The sequence below is a fragment of the Eumetopias jubatus genome, unplaced genomic scaffold, assembly GCF_037043125.1.
Source record: "Eumetopias jubatus isolate StellerSeaLion01/CBP00866 unplaced genomic scaffold, mEumJub1_p1.0 scaffold_6, whole genome shotgun sequence".
In the NCBI taxonomy this organism is placed as follows: domain Eukaryota; kingdom Metazoa; phylum Chordata; class Mammalia; order Carnivora; family Otariidae; genus Eumetopias; species Eumetopias jubatus.
Window position 1 is genome coordinate 74,310,090 of NW_028274812.1, and position 23,241 is coordinate 74,333,330.

General features: G+C 36.1%; 1 protein-coding gene across 3 annotated transcripts in view; it reads right to left on the reverse strand.

The window, feature by feature from the left end:
* The window catches only part of CYB5R4 (cytochrome b5 reductase 4), an 83,341-nt gene that overhangs the window by 33,209 nt on the left and 26,891 nt on the right, over positions 1-23,241 (reverse strand). For 2 of the 3 annotated variants that reach the window (XM_028108027.2, XM_028108029.2), the window contains 7 exons: positions 21,172-21,253; positions 12,128-12,157; positions 8,916-8,976; positions 7,235-7,292; positions 5,489-5,582; positions 3,418-3,450; positions 1,286-1,408 (listed from right to left, as the gene is read on the reverse strand). In XM_028108027.2, the coding sequence (XP_027963828.1) occupies positions 1,286-1,408; positions 3,418-3,450; positions 5,489-5,582; positions 7,235-7,292; positions 8,916-8,976; positions 12,128-12,157; positions 21,172-21,253 (481 nt within the window). The remainder of the gene's footprint in view (positions 1-1,285; positions 1,409-3,417; positions 3,451-5,488; positions 5,583-7,234; positions 7,293-8,915; positions 8,977-12,127; positions 12,158-21,171; positions 21,254-23,241) is intronic. The other variant, XM_028108028.2, reaches the window with a different exon arrangement.

Here is a 23,241-nt window from a genome sequence, read left to right on the forward strand (position 1 = left end):
AACCTGAATGGGAGAAAATATTTGCAAATCTTATATCTGATAAAAGGTTAATATCCAAAATATATAAAAAAACTCATACAACTCAATAGCAAAAACACAATCGATTAAAAAATAGATTAAAAATCTAAAAAAAAAAAAATTCAAAGGACCCAGAGACATTTTTCCAAAGAGGACATACAGATGGCCAATAAGTACATGAAAAGGTGCTCAACATCGCTAACCATCAGGGAAATGTAAATTAAAACTACAATGAGCTATATCACCTCACACCTGTGAGAATGGCTATTATCAAAAGGACAAGAAATCACAAGTGTTGGCAAAGATGCGGAGAAAAGGGTACTGTTACGCACTGCTGGAGGGAATGTAAATTGGTGCAGCCACTATGGGAAACAGCATGGAGGTTTCTCAGAAAATTAAAAATAGAAGTACCATATGATGAGTATGCCACTTCTGGGTATTTATCTGAAGAAAACAAAGACACTAATTTGGAAATACATGTATACTTCCATGTTCATCGAGATTATGTACAGTAGCCAAGATATGGAAGCAACCTAAGTGTCCACTGATAAATGAATGGATAAAGAAGATATGGTGTGTATGTATATACAGATACAGCTATTTTAAAAAAGAATAAAGGCCTGCCACTTGTGACAACATGGATGGCTCTTGAGGACATTATGCTAAGTGAAACAAGTCAGACACAAAGAGACGAATACTGTATGATCTCGCTTACATATGGAATCTAAAAAACCAAAACAAAACAAATAAACAAACCCAAGCTCAGAGATACAGAAAACAGACTGGTGGTTGGCAAAGGTGGAGGTGGTGGGGTGGGCAAAATATGTGAAGAGGGTTAAAAGGTACAAACTTCCAGCTCTAAAATAAATAAATCATGGGGACATAACATACTGCATGGTGACTACAGTTAATAATACAGTAATGAATATTTCAAAGTTGCTAAGAAAGCAGATTTTAAAAGAGCTCATCACAAGAAAAAAAGTTTTTGTGACTGTACAGTGATGGATGTTAGCTAGACTTACTGTAATGATCATTTCACAAAGTCTATAAATATCAAATCATTATGTTATATACCAGAAACTAGTATATTATATGTCAATCATATCTCAATTTGATAAAAGGAGGAAAACAGATACGATGTCCTTTTATAACTTCTTACAGGGAGATACAAGGGCCCTTTGGCCCCTCCCAAAATAGCCTTCCAAACAATTGCACCATGACACAATGATTTCATGGACACAGGACACAAAATAATAGTGCAGCATACCTGTATCTTTCTTTGGAATAAGTAAATTATGATTCTCTAGGGGGTGACCAAGACGTTTCCAAGAAGTATCCTCTTTTTTCTTTAGGACAATTTCTATTTTTCCCACATTCTCAACAACCCGCACTAAAAAGAAGATAAATTCCATTTGTATTCATTGAAACTAAATATAACACATTACTTTAAAATCAGTCTTTCTCAAACAATACAAATGTCCTGATCTGATACGAATAACAGGGATCATTATTAGTAAGATAAGACTCTAAACATATTCGTCAAAATTGTTTATGCCTTAATGATATTAAATCCAGCTTATTTTATTTTATGAATCAAATTAACTTTTTTCAAACTAATTTATCAAGGGCCAAACTAACATGTATTGCTAGTTTTCATACAAGTTCAAATATGGCCATGGCAAGTAGTAGTAACACATAGTAGTAACACATAGCTTTAAAAAAAAAAAAAAAAGGAGGGACCTAACATATACAAATTAGTCATTGAGTGGACCTATGAAAGCAAATTTAATTTATACTCTTCCATTTCTTAATTGGGATCTGAGGGGTTCTTATGAATAAATTCAGTAGATCAATACTGAACTGAGTAAACAAAGAAAAAGCCACATGAATCATTATAAAGTACATATGAATCTTAAATAATTAAAGACCTTTTAGGGTACTTTTTAATTTTTGACTGAGTTCAGAATATATGGGTATAATAACAAAATACAGACTTTTATATACTGGTTAAAGTTTATGAATTGAATATGCTTTTACGGATCTAAAGTATATTTCAGTTTGTCGTTAGAAACAATCTGTTCTTCCTCAAGGTAAACACATAATTCAACAGCAACTTAACAATAACTTTTTAAGATAGTCAAACACATTCATTTCAATGAGCACTGATTTGAAGCTTAACAAATACAGAAACATGGTCCTTGATTTTAATTTATACAATTTACAGAGCTTGCTCCCATATATAGGAAAGAGAAAGCACAGAATCAGTGTAAGGTATTCTGATAGTACTTTAAAACAAGAAATTACATATACATATATTTTTAAATATATATGTTTACACATATATGTGTGTACATATCTCTATATATCTATAGCTATATAATGAAATATAGTTCAGCCTAAAAAAAAAAGAAAGAAATCCTTCCATTTGCAACAACATATGAACCCAGAGGCTTTATGCTAAATGAAATAAGCCAGACAGAGAAGATAATACTGCCTGGTATCACTTATATGTAGTATCTTGAAAGGAAAAAAAAAGTCACATACTCATTAAAAAGAGAGTAGAATGGTGGTTGCCGGGCTGGTGGGGGGGGGGGCGGGGTAAGGGATGGGGAGAGGATGACAAAAAGGTACAAACTTTCAGTTAAGACATGTATAAGTCTGAGGACCTAATGTATAACCATGGTAACTCTGTTGATAATATTGTATAATTCCAATTTGCTAAGACAGTGGTCTCACACACAAAAAAGTAAATATGTGAGGTGATGGATGTGTTAACTTGATTGTGGGAATCTTTTTACAATGTATACACATATCAAATCATCATGCAATTAAATCTATTATAATTTTGTCAATTACACATCAACAGAGCTAAAAACAAGAGACAAAAAAACAAGAAACCACTATTCTATGAATCTTCTGTTGTTAAAGTTTTGTGAAATCCACACTGTACTTTTATATGCAGCAATATTCATAACTTAATATGCTCTGTGAACATTACACATTTATATATATATATGCCTAAGAAAAATTTGTCTGGTCTAGTATATTTCTACATATTGCATGTCAGGAGGAGGGCAGAAATAAGGAAGGAAGGAAGAACGGAAAGAAGACAAGAAACTTAGAAGAAAATTAGGAGAGAAAAAGGAAAGTATAGAAAGATGAAAGCAACAAGGAAAAAGAAAAAAAAAACGGAGAAAAAACCTGAAACCAGAGGGAGAAGAACATATTTATAAAAAATTAATGTATTTGTTTATATAGAAAATGTCACATCTTTGTTTTGCAATATGAAAAATACATATGAAAAATGAGACAAATGCTGATTTTCTCTCTCTCTCTCTCTTCCTATATATGTATATATGTAGGTGTATATATACACATGATTATTTTTCGGTAGCTTACCAGAAAAATCTTCTTGAATTTCATGACTTAGCCCTAGGAAAGAAAAATAAGTCTAGTTAAAATCCAACTTCAATTCACACAGTCTATGAACACCATGTAAGATCATCTAAACAGTTCTTTCATGCACTATTTCAAATCTCTCAAGATAAGTAAAATATATTCTGACAGCCAGGAGAAAAAAACTGTACACGACCCAAATGTCCAACTATTTAAATATAAATACATACAGGTTTTCAACTTTTCAATTTCTCTCCCTGTTGAGGAGCAAATACCCAATTGCCCACAAGCAGGTAACCACACTAGTCCAAAGCATGGTCCCAGAATGACAAACTTACAAGCCAAGAAGGGAGCAGGGTAGGTAGGGAGGCAGCACCTGCGGTATGCATGCTCTATGTGTGCACAGGTACACATGTGCGTACAGGCCAGGCCTGGGTCTGGCTCCGTTTTCTCTTCCTTATTGTTCTCTAAGGTTGAATATTTATTCAGCTATTGAAAGAAAATTATTGCATACCTATGTGTTACTTTCTAGGCATTATCGATACAACAGTTAAAGAAAGAGAAAAACCATTGCCCTTATGGAAACTGCATTCCAGAAGGGGGAGAGAGATGCAAGAAATGTTTTTACAGACATCGGCTCTAAACTTCACTGTGTTAATATGGTTATCTGGAACTTACAATTCTACATTATTTTAGTTTTTCCAATCCAATATCAGCATCCAACAGTGTCATATTTTTTGACTGTGGAATTTTTGTTTCTTTTGTATTGTGTGTAACGTATTGTTCGCTATAGTGGGAACAAAATTAGCCATAAAGTATTTGAAACATAATAGATGGTGGCACAGAGGTTTTACTTAAAGAAAAATGCAGTGCTAATGAGTAACGTATATTTTTCTAGACATCTGAGTGTTTCGTTAAAACTCTCCCCTAAGAGGCAATATACATTAGATCTTTTATTTTAAGATTTTTTATTTAGAGAGAGAGAGAGGGCACAGGCAGGGGGAGGGGCAATGGGCAGCGAGAAGCAGACTCCCCTGAAGAGTGGGGAGCCAGATGCAGGGCTCGATCCCAGGACCCTGATATCATGACCTGAGCCAAAGTGAGACACTTAACCGACTGAGCCACCTAGGCGCCCCTCCCTATGCGTTAGAGCTTATGCTAAGAAAAAAATAGGACAAGTTATTATTTCTAGAAGAAAAGTTTAAGGTTCCAGTTTGATTAATCTACTGAATGGAGAAAATAGGAAAGAAAAAACATTTATCAACTCTGATCAAATTCAAGACAAAAGGTACTTCATTAACACAATAAAGCAGTGAACAGAATCCTGAGTCAGCTGATGTCTGGGGAATCAGTCTCTGTTTTGCAAAAGTAAATGATATGTTCTTAATATAAGAACACCTGCTTAAAACACAATTTTCTTTTTATTGTTGTTTTTATTGCTTCATTTCTACCTTCTAACTAGAGTAATATCACCTTCATTAGAGAAGAAAAGGGTGAAATCCTAGTGTCATTTGGATGAAAAGCGGATTAAGAATCTGGTACTTTTGATTCCAGATTTTAGTTCCTGGTTTCTTTCTTCTGATCTCTAATTTCTCAAAGCAGACAGAAGTGATTGTACAGTTGATCTCTCATCATGAAGGAACAGGCGGCTGAGGAATACAACACAACCTTATGGTCCATGCTGCAGTCTCAGACTTCCCATGATAGAGCCGGCAAAAACCAGGCCCAAGGAACCAGCACTTAGGGATGGCTGCTTGGTAGGAGCACGTGACAGGCCTCCAGAGATTTGTTTGTAGGTGTCAAGTAAAAGACACTTAACAAAGCCAGGAAAACAAATATTTCATAGTATGACTGATTTTGACTGCATCCAATTATTTAAACTTGGGAAAAATGAGGTCATGCTGCCATCTCCTAGCCCTATCATTAGTATAAAGAAAAAACAGAATAGAAATTGATTAAAAGTGACAAACCAATTGACAATATCAGATAAAATATTATAGCTACCTAGACTGTAGACCAAGTTATTGCCAACCTTAAAGGAAACTGGAGTTGTCTATTAATATAAAGTACTTACCCATATGTATAATATATGAATAATCCTTGATAATTGTTTCTGCTCTAAAGGAATCATCCTGATGATCAACTATTACTGAGTCTAAGTTAATATCCTTGAACAGAAAGCAAAAAGAGAAAGATTAAAAAGTAAAATTTTCCCCAAATTTCTACAATTATACTTTTAAGATGATCCATGGATGTTCATATGGCACTTCTTTATAGAATTCACAAGATGAGTAAAGGTAGTTAATCCTGTTTTTTTCTCATACAACCCAGTTCTCCTTCAAAACACACAGTGCAATTTTTTTTTAAAGATTTTATTTATTTATTTGACAGAGAGAGAGAGAGACAGCGAGAGAGGGAACACAAGCAGGGGGAGTGGGAGAGGGAGAAGCAGGCTTCCCGCTGAGCAGGGAGCCTGAGGCGGGGCTCGGTCCCAGGACCCTAGGATCATGACCCAAGCCGAAGGCAGACGCTTAAAGACTGAGCCACCCAGGCGCCCCACATAGTGCAATTTTAATGATACATTTGTCTCTGCTTAAAGTCTACCTCACCCACATATCTCTAAGCTCTAAATGTATGGGACTATCTAGAATATTGCTTAGTACCTAGTAGGTGCTCAATAAATATTTGTTGAATAAATAATTTGGAAAAAAATAGAATCAGACCAGCAATCAAGATATGTATGTTGATTTTAATCTTTCTACTATTACATGATGCTGGGCAAATTACACAACCTCTGACTTCAGCTTATAAGAAAAATTCCCTAACAAATTTTTAGATATCTCTAATTTCTACATAGCCTCGGCACCTATCATTTATACCATACACTGAACACATTATTCCACATAGAAATCTTCCCCCTTCCCTCAGTCATTCATCCCCCGTGCCTCACTGATATTACTAACGGGAGTAGACCCCAACTTCCCTAGGCTGTGCCCTCTTGGTTTTGGACTGCATGATGAGGAGGAGACAAGAGGGAGTGGAAGGGGTTCAGGCAGTGCCTCTGGCCCTCTGGGTTGTATCAGGCAGAGAGCCTGTTCATTCCACACCGCTACAGTCAGGGGAAATCACAGCATGCAGTCTCAGAAATTCCTAGCTGCCAGAACTTGTCTTTAAATTCACATGGTTCCTCGAGTGTGGGAATCTTGCCAATTGCTGAAGGTCTATTTGGAGATGTTATACGTTGTCTGTGTATTTATCTGATTTTCCAGACTGTAAGTCCCATGAAAGCCAAGTATCTACATATGTGACTCATCATTAGATCCCTGAATTCTTAAATAGTGTTGCAAATGAAGTAGGAGTTCAGTAAGTACTTAGTAAATCAACTGTCTCCTTAATTTTAGTTTCAAGAGTGCATTTGAATCCCATTCGTGGCTTAAGCTTACTAAGCCACAGTAATACAGTCTCTACTGTCTCTCAAATCCCAATTTATGTGCAGGAAATTAGTTCTTACAATAAAGTTAACTGGGATTCTCACTTTTGTTATCCATGCTTAAAACACACACACACACACACAAAGTATATAATATATTTCCTAGTTTAGCTTTTTTAATGAGACTATAGCATGGTTGTTAAGAGTATATACTCTGGAGCCAGGCTGCCTGGGTTCAAAATGCTAGACCTGCCACTTACTGTGTGGCGTTGGGTAAATTATTTAAGCTACTCCATGGAGTTTCTGTGAGTAAATAAGTTAATATAAGAGTGCTTAGAAAATAGCTAACATTTGTTGAGCATTTACTTTTTTTCTGATTTTTAAGTTTACCTTCTGTTTAGTATATATGACAATGGTGACTAAAGAGTCTGTCTGGAACCAGTCATAGCTGTAAAATATTAAAAGAATGAATAATTACATTGACAATCTTGTACTAAATATATTAAATCATTAAATATATGATTTAAAAATATATATGGTTTAAAAATATATGACTTAACATAAGTATATGATTTTAAATATATGGCTTAAAATCTACAGTGAGAAATATATTTCTCTAGGTACACTTTTTTTCTAAATAATGGGGGGGTGTCTTACCATTATATAAGTGGTAATTACTTCTGAATTTAAAATACCTATACTAACACGTATTCCAACTTGGATTAAAACAAACAATATCCCCTTGATAAGATACTTTTTTTTAAAAAAAAGATTTTATTTACTTGACAGAGAGAGACACAGCAAAGAGGGAACACAAGCAGGGGGAATGGGAGAGGGAGAAGCAGGCTTCCCGCTGAGCAGGGAGCCTGATGCGGGGCTTGATCCCAGGACCCTGGGATCATGACCTGAGCCGAATGCAGACGCTTAACCGACTAGCCACCCAGGCACCCCTTGGTAAGATACTTTTTAGAAAGGTTACATTCTACTAAAATCTTTTATCAGAGCAGTAACACAACATATTTTTTTAAGAAACATGACAAAATCTACATACTTATTACCTTCACTCCTGTCACAAATATATTATTATTAGAGATATTAATTAATCAAGGTCTTTTAATGGTTCAACAGGAAAACTTAAGGTAAAACTTCTGTTTTGTAATAGGTGTTCATCAAACTGATACTGTTTTTGCACTTATTACATACATAAGGACACCCACTGGTGAATCCTAGAGGTTTCCTCATGCCCTTCAGTTAAAACTGTGTATGAAATACTTAAATAGATTTAACAAACATAACACGATGCTGCTGTTATGGGCTGGTGGTAGAGAGAAAGGCAGAAAGAGAAAAAAAATCACAAAGAATACTCATAACCCTGAAGGCATCTGAAATGTTAACATTAACAAAAATACATATGGATCAAATAATATACTAAGACAGTTGCTGTGCAGTACACTTTAAAAACAGGATATAGTAGTTGAATAAATTATGGTACGGTCATATGATGGAAGGCAGACAAAAATGCTTTTGCAGAATATTTAATGACATAGGAAATTGCTCATAAATACATTGCAATGCCAGTATTATAAAAATAGAATAACACAGAAATAGGTGTTATATGAATCAAACTGGGTAGAATAAACCAAATATTAAGTATATATCTAGAGTTGATAGATTATGACTGATTTTATCACCTCTGATTTCTCTGTATTTTTCAAGTTTTCTACCATGAATGTATACTTTATAATCAGAAAAAAATATTTTTGAATAGTTTTTTAAAGTTAAAAATATTTTTGAAGTTTTTTACGTTTAAAGTTTTTTTTTAAACACAGAGATTTAAACACAATGGTCTTTAAATTGGATCAAACTTCAGTTACACTAAAAATTCACATTTGCAGAAAACAGCTCATTCTCCAACAATGCCTGATAAATGGGACACTTTGTTCTTGTGTCAAAGACGCATGATTAATAGAGTAGGCAATAACTCAAAGTCAGAGCTGTTTATTTTTTTTTAATGTGTATGTTTTGGTGTAGAACTGATTTAGCTTTAAAAAAGCAAAACAAGAATGCATACCTTGGAGAACTAGGACCTTCTTTGGCAAGTGTATCTGACACTTGGCTCTTGGGAAGCATGCCTTCACAAAGAAAAACAAAAGAGCTACAGTTCATCTAGAAAGCATATATTTATCTTTTTTTGCTTTTTAGTAAAGGTATTAAAATATCATAAAAGGACACAAATCAGAGATGTACTACGTAATGCATTTTCATAAAGTAAAACATACCCTTGTAGTTAGCACCCATCCTATGCCCCCTTCCAATCACCACCTCTCCTCCAAGGATACTCATTATTCTGACTTCTAGTATTGTTAGTTTTTGCCTATATTCGACCTTTATAAAATGTAATCATAAGATATTTTCTCTTTTGGCCTAGCTTTTTTTGTCCTGCATTACAGGCCTTACATCAAATAAGCATGATTGATAGTAAGCAGTAAGTCAAACCCGGAGGTTTCTGAGATTTTACCCCTGCTGTTGAATGCTACTACATTGTATAAATATACGAGAATTTATACATTCTTCTGTTGACGGACATTTGGGTTGTTTCCAGTTTTTGGCTATTAGACACAAATAGCACTGTTATAAACATTCTTGTATATGTACATGTACATTCTTAAAGAACATATATCCACATTTCTGGTAAGTTTATAAGCTATGTGTATGTTCAGCTTTAGTAGATGTGGCTAAACGCTTTTCCAAAGTGGTTGTACTGATTTACACTTTTTTACCAGAAATGTCTGAGAGTTCCAGATGCTCCACAACCTCAATGGCACATGGTGTTTTTTTCCATCTTAGTCATTCTTGTGGGCATGCATCAACACAGCATTTTAAAAGCCCACTAAAACTGTGGTTTTCAAATGAAAACTCTGAGACGTGGAAGAGCTCTGGAGATTCTGGAAGCATTAAGTATTTCCCTCCCACAACAGGAGTGCATTGCTTGTTACCTGTAAGGTTCAGTTTGGAAAAAAGGAGGACGGCTGCTAAAAGACTTTTGAAAATCACCCTATCAATTACGTTTCTATTCCTCGAACTCTGCAGGAAAACAAATTTTATGTTTGGTCTCTGGTGAGTCTTAGAATTCTCACATTAGAAGTCACAGTAATTATATAAAGTCGGAGAGGAGAGGCACCTTTCAGACAGGCTAGTTTAGAGGTTTCCAGGATTCTTTCTGGCCAAGGAGCTTCTGTTTAAACACAACTTTAGTGTAAGCACAGGATATCAAACAGCCATATTTTGGGGGATGAGGCTGATCATCAGTCCTGAGCTCAAGCCTTGTACTCAGTTTCCATCTCTTCCTATGTAACTCAATTAACTTTCAGATAAACAAAGGAAGTCTCAGAGATGTGACATAACAAAGCCAAAGTTATGAACTAACTAGTGGTGAACCCTAAAGAAGAATGCTTTACTAGAAAACTAAAAGTATAACAACAGGGTTATAATAATTAAAATGTATTTTTGTCTAAAATGACAAAAAATAAGAAAAGATAATCTTATCAAAGTATTTGAAAATCACTGGAAAGATATTTTACTAAGAGATTAATGTCATTTATCTTCTGGAGGACTTATAGATATATAAATAAAAAACAAATGCATCACAATCTAACAATTTGTATAAGAAAAAGCTATCAACAGGATTCACAAATTGTTAGTCAATTTTGATCTTATTAGGACCTGATTAGGACCAAGAAATCTGGACTTGAGGTGTCAGCACTGTGATCTTACAAAAACTACCATTTCTGCTTCCTCGGATTCAAACTAGTAAAGAAATCTGCCCTGCAATCTCATGAGAAAGCAAATGAGCCAATTTCTATACCTTCTAAAAAACTGTATGGTGTCATACAAATATAATTTTTTAGAACAGAATAATGTCATAGGCTGTGGAATGTGTCTTGATTTCAACATTTACCAAGCAAAACAAAACATCTTATATATAATATCCTTCTAGAAAAGTGGAAGGAATCTGTGGTGAATATGGGGTTGAGTAAAATAGTTAAAGTTAGTGGACTAAATGAACATTCTCCTCCCCAAAAGTGCTGCTTGATGACTGATGTTAATTTGAAGGGATCAGGTCTCCAGTGGAATACCATAGCAGTTAATCTCATTCAGGATTTAAAAAGCTGTTTGAATAATGACATTGCAGGCAGACATCACATCTGCAAATACACAGACTTACCACATAGACTTAAATGAGCCAAATATGAGAAGCAGCTAATAAATATAAATATTACAATCTTAGAGAATCCAAGATCATAATAGAGATCTGTGCTGGCCAGATCACTTGTGAAATGTTAATATTCCATTCTCAAGACCACCTTGAACCGAGGTATTAGTTAAATACAGTGCATCCAGAGGAGGGCGATAGGAAAGTAAAGGTTCTGGAAGCCGTATGTGGTGGGAATGGAAATGCCCAGTCCATCAGTAATGAATCTTTAAGCGAAGATTGTATGCCTAGTATCACAAAAGAGTCAATCATCAGACGAAACCTAAAATCAGCCCTTCATTGAATGCAGTGCTACTCTATCAGACAAAAAGCTCTGGTATTACATCACAAACTGCAATAAGTAAGTCTACAATATAGTCTATTTTCTCAAGTTAAAAAAGAAAAGGTAATTTGGCAATCTAGCTTGTAGCTGTATTTCTTTTACAAATATGGAGAAAAAAACCTATAAAATAGTGCAATCAGAGTAGCCCCAGGCATTTCCTAAGAGTCAATACTGACCACTACACCATACTTAATTTTGTTTTTTTTGGAGGGTGAGCCTCGGGGGGTGGGTGGGTGCTCGGTGGACACTGGCAGCTATAATTCTGAGTCAAACTGAGTGGCTGAAGAAGCCAGAGCTACTGAGCCTGGTAAAGAAGTTTAACAGGCTGCTCAGCATCTATATGTAAACACTGGTGTTGAGCTCCATGCCGGAGGGATGTGACTTGCTCAATCTTGCTTCTGTGGGTAGAACTCCTCATCACTACAAATATTCAAGCTGCGGGCAGATGAACACATGTTCAGGGATGTTACAGGAGAGACTACTTACTTACTGTAAGAGTAATGGCTGGAATAAGGGATCTAAAATGTTCTGCCAAATCCTCTTAAGTTAGGCAAGTGAAGACATCTTTTGTATAAAAAAAAAATCGAAATATTACCCCCAAATAATTCTGTAAAGCAATTTTGTATGTGAATGTAACTTAACTCATGTGAATATGATCCATTTTTTACCATAAACATATATGACTTACCATTTAAGACGTTCTTTTCTTCACGATAGTCTGTACAGTGATTTAGAAAAAAAAGCCAGGTAAGAATACTATAATCAAAGAGAGTATCAGTTAATATTATATTTGAAGATAACAGCCCTGTTTTTAAAGGGCTTTCTTTCAAAGTCTGAAGAGAAAAACAAGGCTAATAAATAGATGGCCTATGTTTGAAATAAGGAAGCATTATCTCTGAAAATTACCAGGCCTATTTCTTTTCCAGATATTTATCTCCCACTTCATTGAGGTTTTTTCTACTTCTTTGAACATTTTTTTCTAACATCTTGGTTAATTTCTTTAGAAAGCATATAAAAACCCAAGTTTTGTCCAGGTTATCATATTCTAAAGTAGTCAAAACTTTCCAGAATTTATTATATTATACTTTATAAATAAAACATACATGTTAACAACTCAAAGAAAGATGCCTTATTATCTTTCTTATCTAGGTCAGTACTTAAAATGATTATTGTTACTCCAAATTTAAATGGCAAAATAATTAAAATATAAGACTTACACTTGCATATGCAATGCACTACAATTAGTGTTACAACCCAGGAAAATTTAACAGGTATTTTCTTTCAGGATGGCAGCCAGCTCATAAATCTACATTGTATTTTGATCACAAGTGCCACACCATATGGTCAAAATAAAACCCTCAGCAAGTTAACAGAGTTAAAAAAAAAAAAAAAAAAAGAAAGAAAGAATGACAAGCCAACAAAATATCCAAATAGTAAACTGACAGATATCAATTGTTAAGGTGAACTTGTTTCATAGAAAAAGAAACTAAACTACTTAAATGAAAGCTTTCAAATTTTTTATGTTCTGATTTTCGATCAGAGATCCCATAATTACCTCCATTTCACCCAACTATCATAAAATAATCATGATTTAGGAAGTCAGGTGACTACTGTTTTTTTTTTTTTAATTTTATTTATTTATTTGACAGAGAGAGACACAGAGAGAGAGGGAACACAAGCAGGGGGAGTGGGAGAGGGAGAAGCAGGCTTCCTGTGGAGCAGGGAGCCCAATGCGGGGCTCGATCCCAGGACCCTGGGATCATGACCTGAGCCGAAGGCAGATGCTTAACGACTGAGCCACCCAGGCGCCCCCAGGTGACTACTGTTTTTATTTTCTTTATTTTACTGAAATAATTTCATAGCTGAAAGGGATCTAAACCACATACAGCAAATTATCATCTGATCCCCTCATATAAGACTGAAAACCAGAGGTCAAGGACTTGAATGAAACCCAAAGCTCTTCAAGAACAAAGCCAAGATTGGACTTCATCTTCTGAAACTCAGCATCATATTTCTTACTATGCCATTGCTAGTGTTAATACTTCCAAAAGACAAAAGACCTAAAAATCATTTAAATTATACCTCAAAATGAGCTTTGTTTATCAAGTGCCAAGTAAAAATCTAGTCATTACAGTTCACAAGGGATCATTGATGTCCCTGCTTGATCACTTACTTTCATCAATGTGTTTCATCTGTCTTTCCTACTGCAGTTGTGATTGTTTTATCTTAGAACAAACAACAAACTCACATATAAGTAAATTAAATCTATTTTCAGTGCACCACATAGTTGGCAGTTTGAGGAATCTCATTTATCAAGTAAAACAATTTGTTTTTATCTAAGAGGATCACCGATTTTGAAAAACTGCCCCAGGTAATTTGTTCCTAGGGGGAAGTGTACATTTATCTCATATGACTTACTTTCTGCCTGATGTGAATTGACTGAACCTGTCAGAACTTTCTGGATCCTACCAAATAGGTAATTTTTTCCCCTGAATCTTTTTCTTTTTTTATACAACAATTACCAGTAGGAAGAAATCTACTTAACCGATCTAAATTACATTTAAAAACTCTACTAGTCTTTTGCAACTCTTTTAAAAAAACTGAGACATAGAAATGAGACAATTTTGTATTATTAAGCACATTGACATCTGAATCATGTTAGTCACATGAGACTGACAAGAAATTTGATACTCCATCTAGATAATTAATCCCATCATTTTAGTGTGCTCCATGGCCAAAAGATTTTGTGTTTTCTCACAATGTTGGTTAGACTGCATTACTCTGGTAAGAATTTCTGCTTTCTGGAGAGATCAGAGTCATTTTGAAAACTAGCACTGTAATTTATAGACTGCACTTTACTCTTTTTTGGTAAGAAGGTGGATGAGAATTTTTAATTGTGACCCCAATCTAGGTTACCTCTGTTGAGTGGAGCCAGGGAGGACCCCTCCGAGATAAAGAAAGAAAACGTCTGTTTTACCAGTATGCTCATTCTTTTAATAAATATTGATCAGCATCTTAACAGAGATATTGGTAGAATATGAAACCATTTTGATAAAAAGTTAGGAAAATACAAATATATATTCAGTTTGCTTACTGAATTACTAAAATTACCCAGAAATTTGGAAAGATTCATAATGAGAGTAGTAACGTGATCACCTCTGTGTGTGTAGGGGAGGGGAAACAAGTAGATGGGAGACAAGTATGACAAGGGCACTTCTCATACTTGAACCCTGTGAATGCATTACTTATTCAAATAAATTAAATAAACAGAATTAAGAATGAAATGTTGATACGTTCTTTTGAATACATACAATAAGATAATGCTTTAAAAGAGGTATGTAGACAGTTAGGTATAGAAGCATAGAGAAAGGTATCTCTACTTGGAAGGAATCTGAAAGGACTCCATTGAGGAGGTAATATTTTAGCTATGTTTTGAAAACATGCAGGCATTTGTCACAAGGCCCTGAAGAAAAGCATTCTAGGAAGACAAATGCTGAGCATTTATATCTGAATGTTTTACATTTATCATGGAGCTACAAACCTCATCTTCTCTTCTTATTTTCTCTTCTCTGGATTTTGGGTTAGATAATTTTGGGCTGGATAATTCTCTGTTGTGGGGGTCTATCCTGTGCACTGTAGGATATTCAGAGCATCACTGTCCTCTCTTCTACGCACTAGAATGCAAGTAGCATCTGGTTTAGTTGCGACAACGAAAACGTCTCCAGACATTGCTCTCTTGAGGAGCAAAATCAACCCGTTGATTTTGGCATATAGAAATATTGGCATATGTAAATATAAATATATATATACATGTATATACATTTGCGCAAAAGTGGGTAACTTTTATGAGGTGATCCTCTGCCTTACAAAAAGAAGCATCCATGAGTTCTTTAAATGGCAGGATTCTCCAGTTGAATAACTATAGCTTTTAAGTAAGGTACATATACATATAAACCTCAGTATCTTCACTTTTATTTTTATTTAAAATTAAAAAAAAATTTTTTTGTTTCAACTTTTTATTGAAATTCCAGGTAGTTCAAAAAAGGGGGAGGAATGGGAGGGGGAAAAATTCCAATTAGTTAACATATAGTAGCTTCACTTTTAAAGTGAAGGTGTTAGAACAGCTCCTAAATCCTCTTTCATCTCTAAGTAGTCTACTGATCTATGGTACCAAGTGCTTTATAGTCAGTAACTGCTTGAGTGAGTGCGTGTGAAAATGAAAAACATAAAAGCATTGGAAACCATGATTAAGTAATGAGAAATTAAGAAGAAACATTTCTGACACTGCCCTATGCCATTGGCAAATGACTATTTTTAAAATATGACTTCCATTAAAATTTTTTAAAGTATACTTATGGTCTAGAACAGTGCTGCCCAAATACTATGCAAGCCACAAGCATAATTTTAAATTTTCTAATAACCACATTAACAAAATAAAAAGGAACAGGTTAATTTTAATAATATATTTTTACTTAACACAATATATCCAGAACATTATAAGACATTTTACATTCTTTTTTTTCAACTAAGCCTTGAAATGCAGTATTTTACACTTTTAACACATCTATATTTGGAGGAGGCACATTCTAGCGTTCAAGAGCCACACGTGGTATGTGTCTACAATAATGGCAGCAAAGGATTAAAATAAGGGCAAAAAGCAGGAACACTTTTCATCTTTGCCAGAGAATGAAGTGTTCCACATAAATAAGTAATGAAGAACTGAAGCTTTACCTTTTCAAGCCAAGTTTCTCCTTTTATTCATTATTGATATCTTTCTAAAGCACTATACAAACCATAATGCTTTTTAAACAAAGGATTATTAAAAAAAAACACTGATTTCTTTGCTTGATAAGGATCCACTAGTATTGTGTTTTGGTTTTTTTAAAGATTTTATTTATTTATTCATGAGAGAGATGGGGGGGAAGGGGAAGGGGCAGAAGCAGAGGGAGAAGCAAGCTCCCTGCTGAGCCCAATGCAGGATTGGATCATGACCTGAGCCAAAGGCAGACACTTAACCGACTGAGCCACCCAGGCACCCCCACTAGTATTATGTTTTATATTCTGATGCAGTTAGCTCCTGCTTATGCATTTCGCCACTGCTAGACACCCATGCATTTCGCCACTGCTACACTAGAAACCACCAGATAAACTGAAAACTCTCCTTCCAGAACTGCCCAACTGTAGGGATGCCCATAAAATGCCTGGATTTTGGATTCCCTTGTTTTGGGGTCTGGCAGGCCACCTACCTAAAAGAGGGTGCCAGGGATTTTGTACTGAAGGAAGCCCATGCATAAAATTCCTCTTCGGTGTAGCCCCTGTCACCCCATCTCCCCCCCACAAATCTTCATGTCGGCAATAGTCTCTCTCCACCTGCTGTTCCCACCTCATCTCTGGTTTCATTCTCTATTCCTACTTCATCTGTTTTCAACCTCTGTCCCCATCTCATCTAGAAGTTCTACTTGCGGTGTGAACACATGCTCTGGTTTGCCAGTCACAGTTTATCCCCTGTCATCCAGCACAATTACGAACAGAGCCTCCTTGCATACTCAGAACTGCCCCAGTTTGGACAACTACACAGTTATCCCAATCTAGTAGTTTCTATCAAAAAGGCCAGCTGAGTTCAATGATCAATCCCTGCCCAAAGGTACAAGCGGTCCCTACATTAAAATGGTACTTCACCTTAATTATCATGAACATTCCTTATTTCTGACACATTAGATCTTTCTCTTTAGTTATTCTGTCCCTTTTTATATGCTCTACTCCTGCTGGTTAGCCTCGAGTTCAAACGGTGTCTTGGTAGATCGTAAGTCTCTACTGTTAAAAAAAACAAAAAAACAAAAAAACCTGATCCCCTTACTTGCAGTCAATATCTTTCTGATTTGTGAAATTCTTGTCTGCTTCCTAATGCTTTGCAAGTCGTCTCATCAGTACCTGCTTCTGGTCTCGCCGTAGCAAAACCCGGATGTTCCAAAAGGGCTTTATAGCAAAACACAGATTCACGGCCCTCATCTCTTATGCCATGGCAATAGGAATGAGAACACTTTGGTTTTCACAGAAACCAAACCATCTTTCAGGTGAAACACACCAGTCCGTGCTAGCTTATACCTAGTAACTATAGGGATACATGAAGGACTAGAAAAGGTAAGCAGCCTCAGTCCTGCAGGAGTGGAGGGGTGAAGGGAGCTAGGATAGCAGCAACCACTATCTCCAGCATCTATGGGCCCACAGCATCTCCTGTGCTAGGTGCTCTGCAAACAGGACCTCCCTGAATCCTCACAATGACGTTAGGATGTTTCATTCTTAAGCCCCATTTTACTGTCGAGGAAAAACTCTCAGATCTGTTCATTGATGCCAAAGAACATAACAGCTTATGAGTGGCAGAGATGCGACTTGAGCCCATGTTAGTGTCTAAGAAACTTGTCCGCTTTCTGCAGGTCCTCTGCTGCCTCAGTAATCAGCATCAGGGCTGGGGACAGTGTTAAAAGGAAACTTTTGATTTACGAATACATAATACCTGACTCCATATCTCTTTCTCAGCAAGAAATATGTTTGCACTCCCCTGAGCCAGGAGGAGGAGGGGGAGAGAGAACACTCATTACAGTCTTCACTTCTTTATGATTAGGATTTAATTAGAAAGCCTGTTTCCTAGACCGCTCAAAGCCTCCTGATTTTGGTTTCATGGTTGTTGTTTATTTTTCTTCCTTGTCTTAACTACCTATATTTTATCCTCATTGTTACTGGATGATTTTAAGTTGCCAATTATTTTCTCTCAGCATTTTTAGGATTCTGTTCTATTGTTTTCTGGCTTCTACTGTCCTTCTGGTAAATAGGCAGTAACAGCTAATAAATTACACGAGTTAGCTGTCAATTCAGCAGGCACTGGTTTGTTGGTGGTACGTCTGTCTCTCGCGGCTGTTTCGGTATCTCCTCATTGTCTTTAGTGTTCTGCAGTTTTACTACAAACAGTCTATGCATGGATTTCTTTTTATTTATCTTGTTTGGAATTGCTGAACTGGCTGAATTTGAGGATTTATAACATCAATGACATCTGGAAAATTCTTAGCCATTATCCTTTCAGATGTTGCCTCTTCCTCCTTCTCACTACCACTTATTTCTGGAAATCTGATTACAAGTGTCAGATCCCTCACGTCTCATGACTATTTTTCTGCCCTTCTGTTTCTCTATGCCACATTCTGTATAATTTCTGCTGCTCAATCTTGCAGTTCACTGAGCTCTTTGGCTATTTGTGCTACGTGGTTTTCAGCAGCTCTATTTCTCATTTCTAGAAGTTCTATTTGTTTTTATTTTTTTAATTCAATATGATTATTTTTAATCTTGCTTTTTACTTGTTACTAAAACATTTCTTTTTTTTTTTTTAAAGATTTTATTTATTTATTCATGAGAGACAGAGGGAGAGAGAGAGAGAGAGAAGCAGAGGGAGAAGCAGGCTCCCAAGGAGCAGGGAGCCCGATGCGGGACTTGATCCCAGGACCCTGGGATCATGACCTGAGCCGAAGGCAGACGCTTAACCATCTGAGCCACCCAGGCACCCCACTAATACATTTATTTTAAATATAATTCTTTGAAATATATTGCAAATATAATTATTTTTATTCCGTATATGAATAATGAAGTCCTGAGGGTGAAAATCTGCTCATTTCTGCTGACCCACTTCCTCATGTTGTCTAATTTTTTAGTGTGTACTAATAATTATCTGATGTGTAACTGTGGAAATCTTGAGGGTTTTAGGTTGAAAGTGTGTCTCACCATTAAAAATCTGTATCTACCTCTGCCAAACAGCCTGCGAAACCACTAATGAGAGGCCATTTTATTTTTTGGTTTGAGGTTTCTGAGACCACATAGGTGGAATATATTTGAATTCCCAATTCTCATGTAGGCAGGGCTATGGTTACAAATTCTCAGAGGAAGTGTCTCTTTCCTCCCCCCGCCATCACCTCATAAACAAAGTCAGGGAAGACAAGGTAACTTAGTATCTCCCTTGTTGGACTTTTTTTTTTTTTTTTTTTTTAGCTTTCCCATTCACTGATCATATAGACCTCCAAGAGTCCAAGCCATAGGCAGGAGTCTCAGTTCCAACTCCCTGCCTTTACAGACCCATGATCTGGTCTTCCATCCTGTGTGACCATTAAAATTACAGTGGCTCTTAAGTTCCTAATATCTAGATAATTGCTGGAGAGAAACAGAGGTAGCTTATCACCCTGGACTGCTACTTCTACTTAACCCTTTTTGTATGGGGAAATATCTGGAGATTTCCTTTTGAACTAATCTGCTTATTTTAAATGGTATTTGTTGTATTTGGCGAAGCATTTTGAGGACGATCTGTCTTCCATTTCCAGGAAGGAGGAAGGAAACCAGAAAAGTCCTTTTACTAACTTCATGTCTCCTGTGGACTAAAAGCTTAAGGAGCCTGCCATACTTTCTGATTACCCTGAATGGTAACACAGAAGAACACACGACCGCTAGTACCAGATTATGTAAATGAGATAAACAACAGTCAGGATAAGGTAAAAGTAGTCATGTAGAAACTTCTGCTGCTCAATCTTGCAGTTAATATCATGTCTCCTGTTGGCAATGAATCAGTGAATTTAGCAGTCAATTAAAAGGAGAAAGGAATTGATTTACAAAGCAAATGGGTTTACAAGAATTTCTATACACTAAAGGTCAGACTAGTATGCTTTTGGTATATACACATATTGCTTTTTTGTTCTGTAACAATGGGAAGAAAAAAAAATAATCCTTTTGAGGACCTATTACAGTCACAGTGAAAGGAACCTTATTCATGTTTTTCTTAGCCCTATGTATCATTGTACAGATTTAAACTGAGGCTCAAAGGTAGAAACTGGCCCAAAGAAGGCACAGCCAACAGGGCATGGAGCTAGGGTTCAAATCTAGGTATGCCTGTGCTATTTCCATACTGCTGATAGAGGCCTCTGGCAACGAAGCCTTGAATTACAAAACTCACTGAACTAATTTGTCTGACTCAGGTCAAACAAGCCAATTTATTCCTAATTTGAGTGTCAAAGTCAGGAGTTATTCAAAAGAAATGACTACCATTCCTTCCACAGTAAAGAATTGCACATTTAAAATTTTCAGAGGATGCTCTTCTGAAATAAGCTTAGGAGGTAAAGAGGTGATCTCCAATACCATACAGATTATAGAGTCAGATCACAAGGTAAGGGGAACAAATTGGTGTATTTTAAAAGTAGCTTAAAATCAGAACATGGGTTTTCCATACTAAAGGAGGGAGAAAGTTGAAGGCAAATGGGAGACAAAGCTGGAAGGAAAAATTTCACTGTATAAGTTGTTATATTTTCTGATTTTTGAGTCATGTGAATACATTGCATATTCAAAAAGAGAAATTCTAAAAAACTAGTCTAAAAGTCAACTCTAACCAAACGTTCTGGCTGATCTATATAATGACAGAATAAAAGACTAATGAAAACTATATAAGGAGTAAATAAAGTTGGTTCACTTCTGTAATGCTCATTCCTCACACTATGGGTGTTCCCTCAAAACATGTCAAAATTTTAAGGTAATGTCATTGCTTCATTCTAAAGAACTAAAGTAAAATCTTTACAGTGGCTAGACCAAGAGGCCAGTGAAAAATAAGAACAATACAGTGATTTATTTAAATCTCTCTGTTGAAATCTAAGTAAAAAAAAAATACATGCATGTCACAGGTCACTGCAGGTTAGCACCGGCACCACTTACCTTTAGGCAGAGCAGGCTTAATGGTCATTCTGCCAACCAGGCATTCTTTCAGCATGGATTCGTAATTGACCCAACGATGAACCTGGTACAGGATATAAATGAAAGAAAAGCAACATGACTCTAACTCCATGAGATGCTCTAATTTTAGTCGCAGCAAAACTAACCATTCTTATACTGCTCTGGAAAAACGAAGAAGCAGATTCAATTAGCCAATAAGGGAGTGACAGGAAGGCAACATACATAGGGATTCTTTAGAACAATGTTCTTTAAGTGTTGTCTACAGACCTCTGGAGGTTCTTGACAGCCTTTCAGATATCCATGAGGTCTCAATTAGTCTCATAATGAGATGTTATTTGCCTTTTTCACCGATGTTGACACTTGCACTGATGTGGAAAAAGCAATGGTGGGTGAAACTGCTTGCACATTGGCATGAATCAAGGTAGCAGTCTCAATCTTAATATTCTTCACCATCACATATCCATGGGGGTCAGGGGGGATTGGTTTCATTTAAGAATATCCTTCATGAAGAGGTGCCTGGGTGGCTCAGTCAGTTGAGCATCCGACTCTTAATCTCAGCTCAGGTCTTGATCTCAGGGTCAAGAGTTCAAGCCCCACAGTGGGCTCCACGTGAAGCGTGGAGCCTATTTAAAAAAAAAAAAAAAAAAAAAAGAATATCTTTCATGAAGTAGAAGAAATGATTAATTTTCTTAAACCTCAATGCTTGAGTATAGGGCTTGTTTACATTCTGTGTAAATGTTTTCAAAAACATTTCTGCTACAAAGTAAGATGGTCACCTTGAGGAAAAACACCAAGGTAATTATTATTTTTTTTTTAAGATTTTATTTGAGAAAGAGAGTGAGAGAGAAAGCACAAGCCAGGGGGTGGGGGGTGGCAGGCAGAAGGAGAAGCAGGCTCCCGCTGAGCAGGGAGCCCAACATGGGACTCAATCCCAGGACCCCTGGGATCATGACCTGAGCCGAAGACAGACACTTAACCGCCTGAGCCACGCAGGGAACCACCAGGGTAATTACTTGATTTGCAAACTGAACTGAGCTTTTGTCTCAGAAGGCTGTTTATATGTAAAAGAAAAAAAAAGACTGATAAACAAACTGGTTTTTCAGACTTGAGTATCTGACAGACATTTTCGTGAAAATGAACAGACTGAGACTGTCACTTCAAGGAAAACAACTGACTGTTGTTTTGTTTTGTTGCCAGACTCACCGGTGGGAATTAAATATAAATACCCTCTGGAGATACCTTCTCAATATACATTAAAAGCCTAAAAATATGCAGCTCTTTCACTGAGTAATTCATGAATTTACCTGAGAAAATACTCACACATACACAAAGATGCAGGTACAGGATATTCATCATAGCACTATTTATATTAGCAAAATATTGGAAATAATCTAGATGTCCAAATGTAAAAGACCAGTAAAGGAAAACTAATATATTATTTAATAAAATATTAGACCATCAGTAAAATAAATAATCAGGTCAAATAACACTGACATGAGAATCTTTGTGTATGCTCCTAAGTAAATAAATATATATTAAAATAGCAAATACATAATATGTAATTATAAATGGGTCCTCATTTATTAATAGAAATTGGTAAATCCCATTTACCAAATATTTATGGAACATCTAATGATATGTAAAGCAATATCCCTGGGGCTATAGCGTTGGGTAGAATTATATAGATAAATGAAGGAGAAAGATATTCGAGGAGGCAAAAGTATGAGGTTTGTTAATCATGGAAGCACTTGCTCAAAGCACTTCAGTTTGCTCAAAGCAAAATGCATGTTGAGAATATTTGCCTTAATACAGTCTTTTAAGGCCTCAAAGGCCATGCTAAGGACTTTCAATTTATCCCACTGTCAATGGTGCGCCTCTAAAGAGTTGTAGAACAAGGTGCTAAAATGACTGTCTTAAACAATACTCATCCAGCTGTCATGTTATTTACATTGGTACTGAAGGCAAAGGTATCAGGGCAGTATTAAAATAGCAGGGCCAGAGAAGGTGATAATGACTTCATCTAAGGCAGTGGGAAGAGAGAAAAGGATGTAA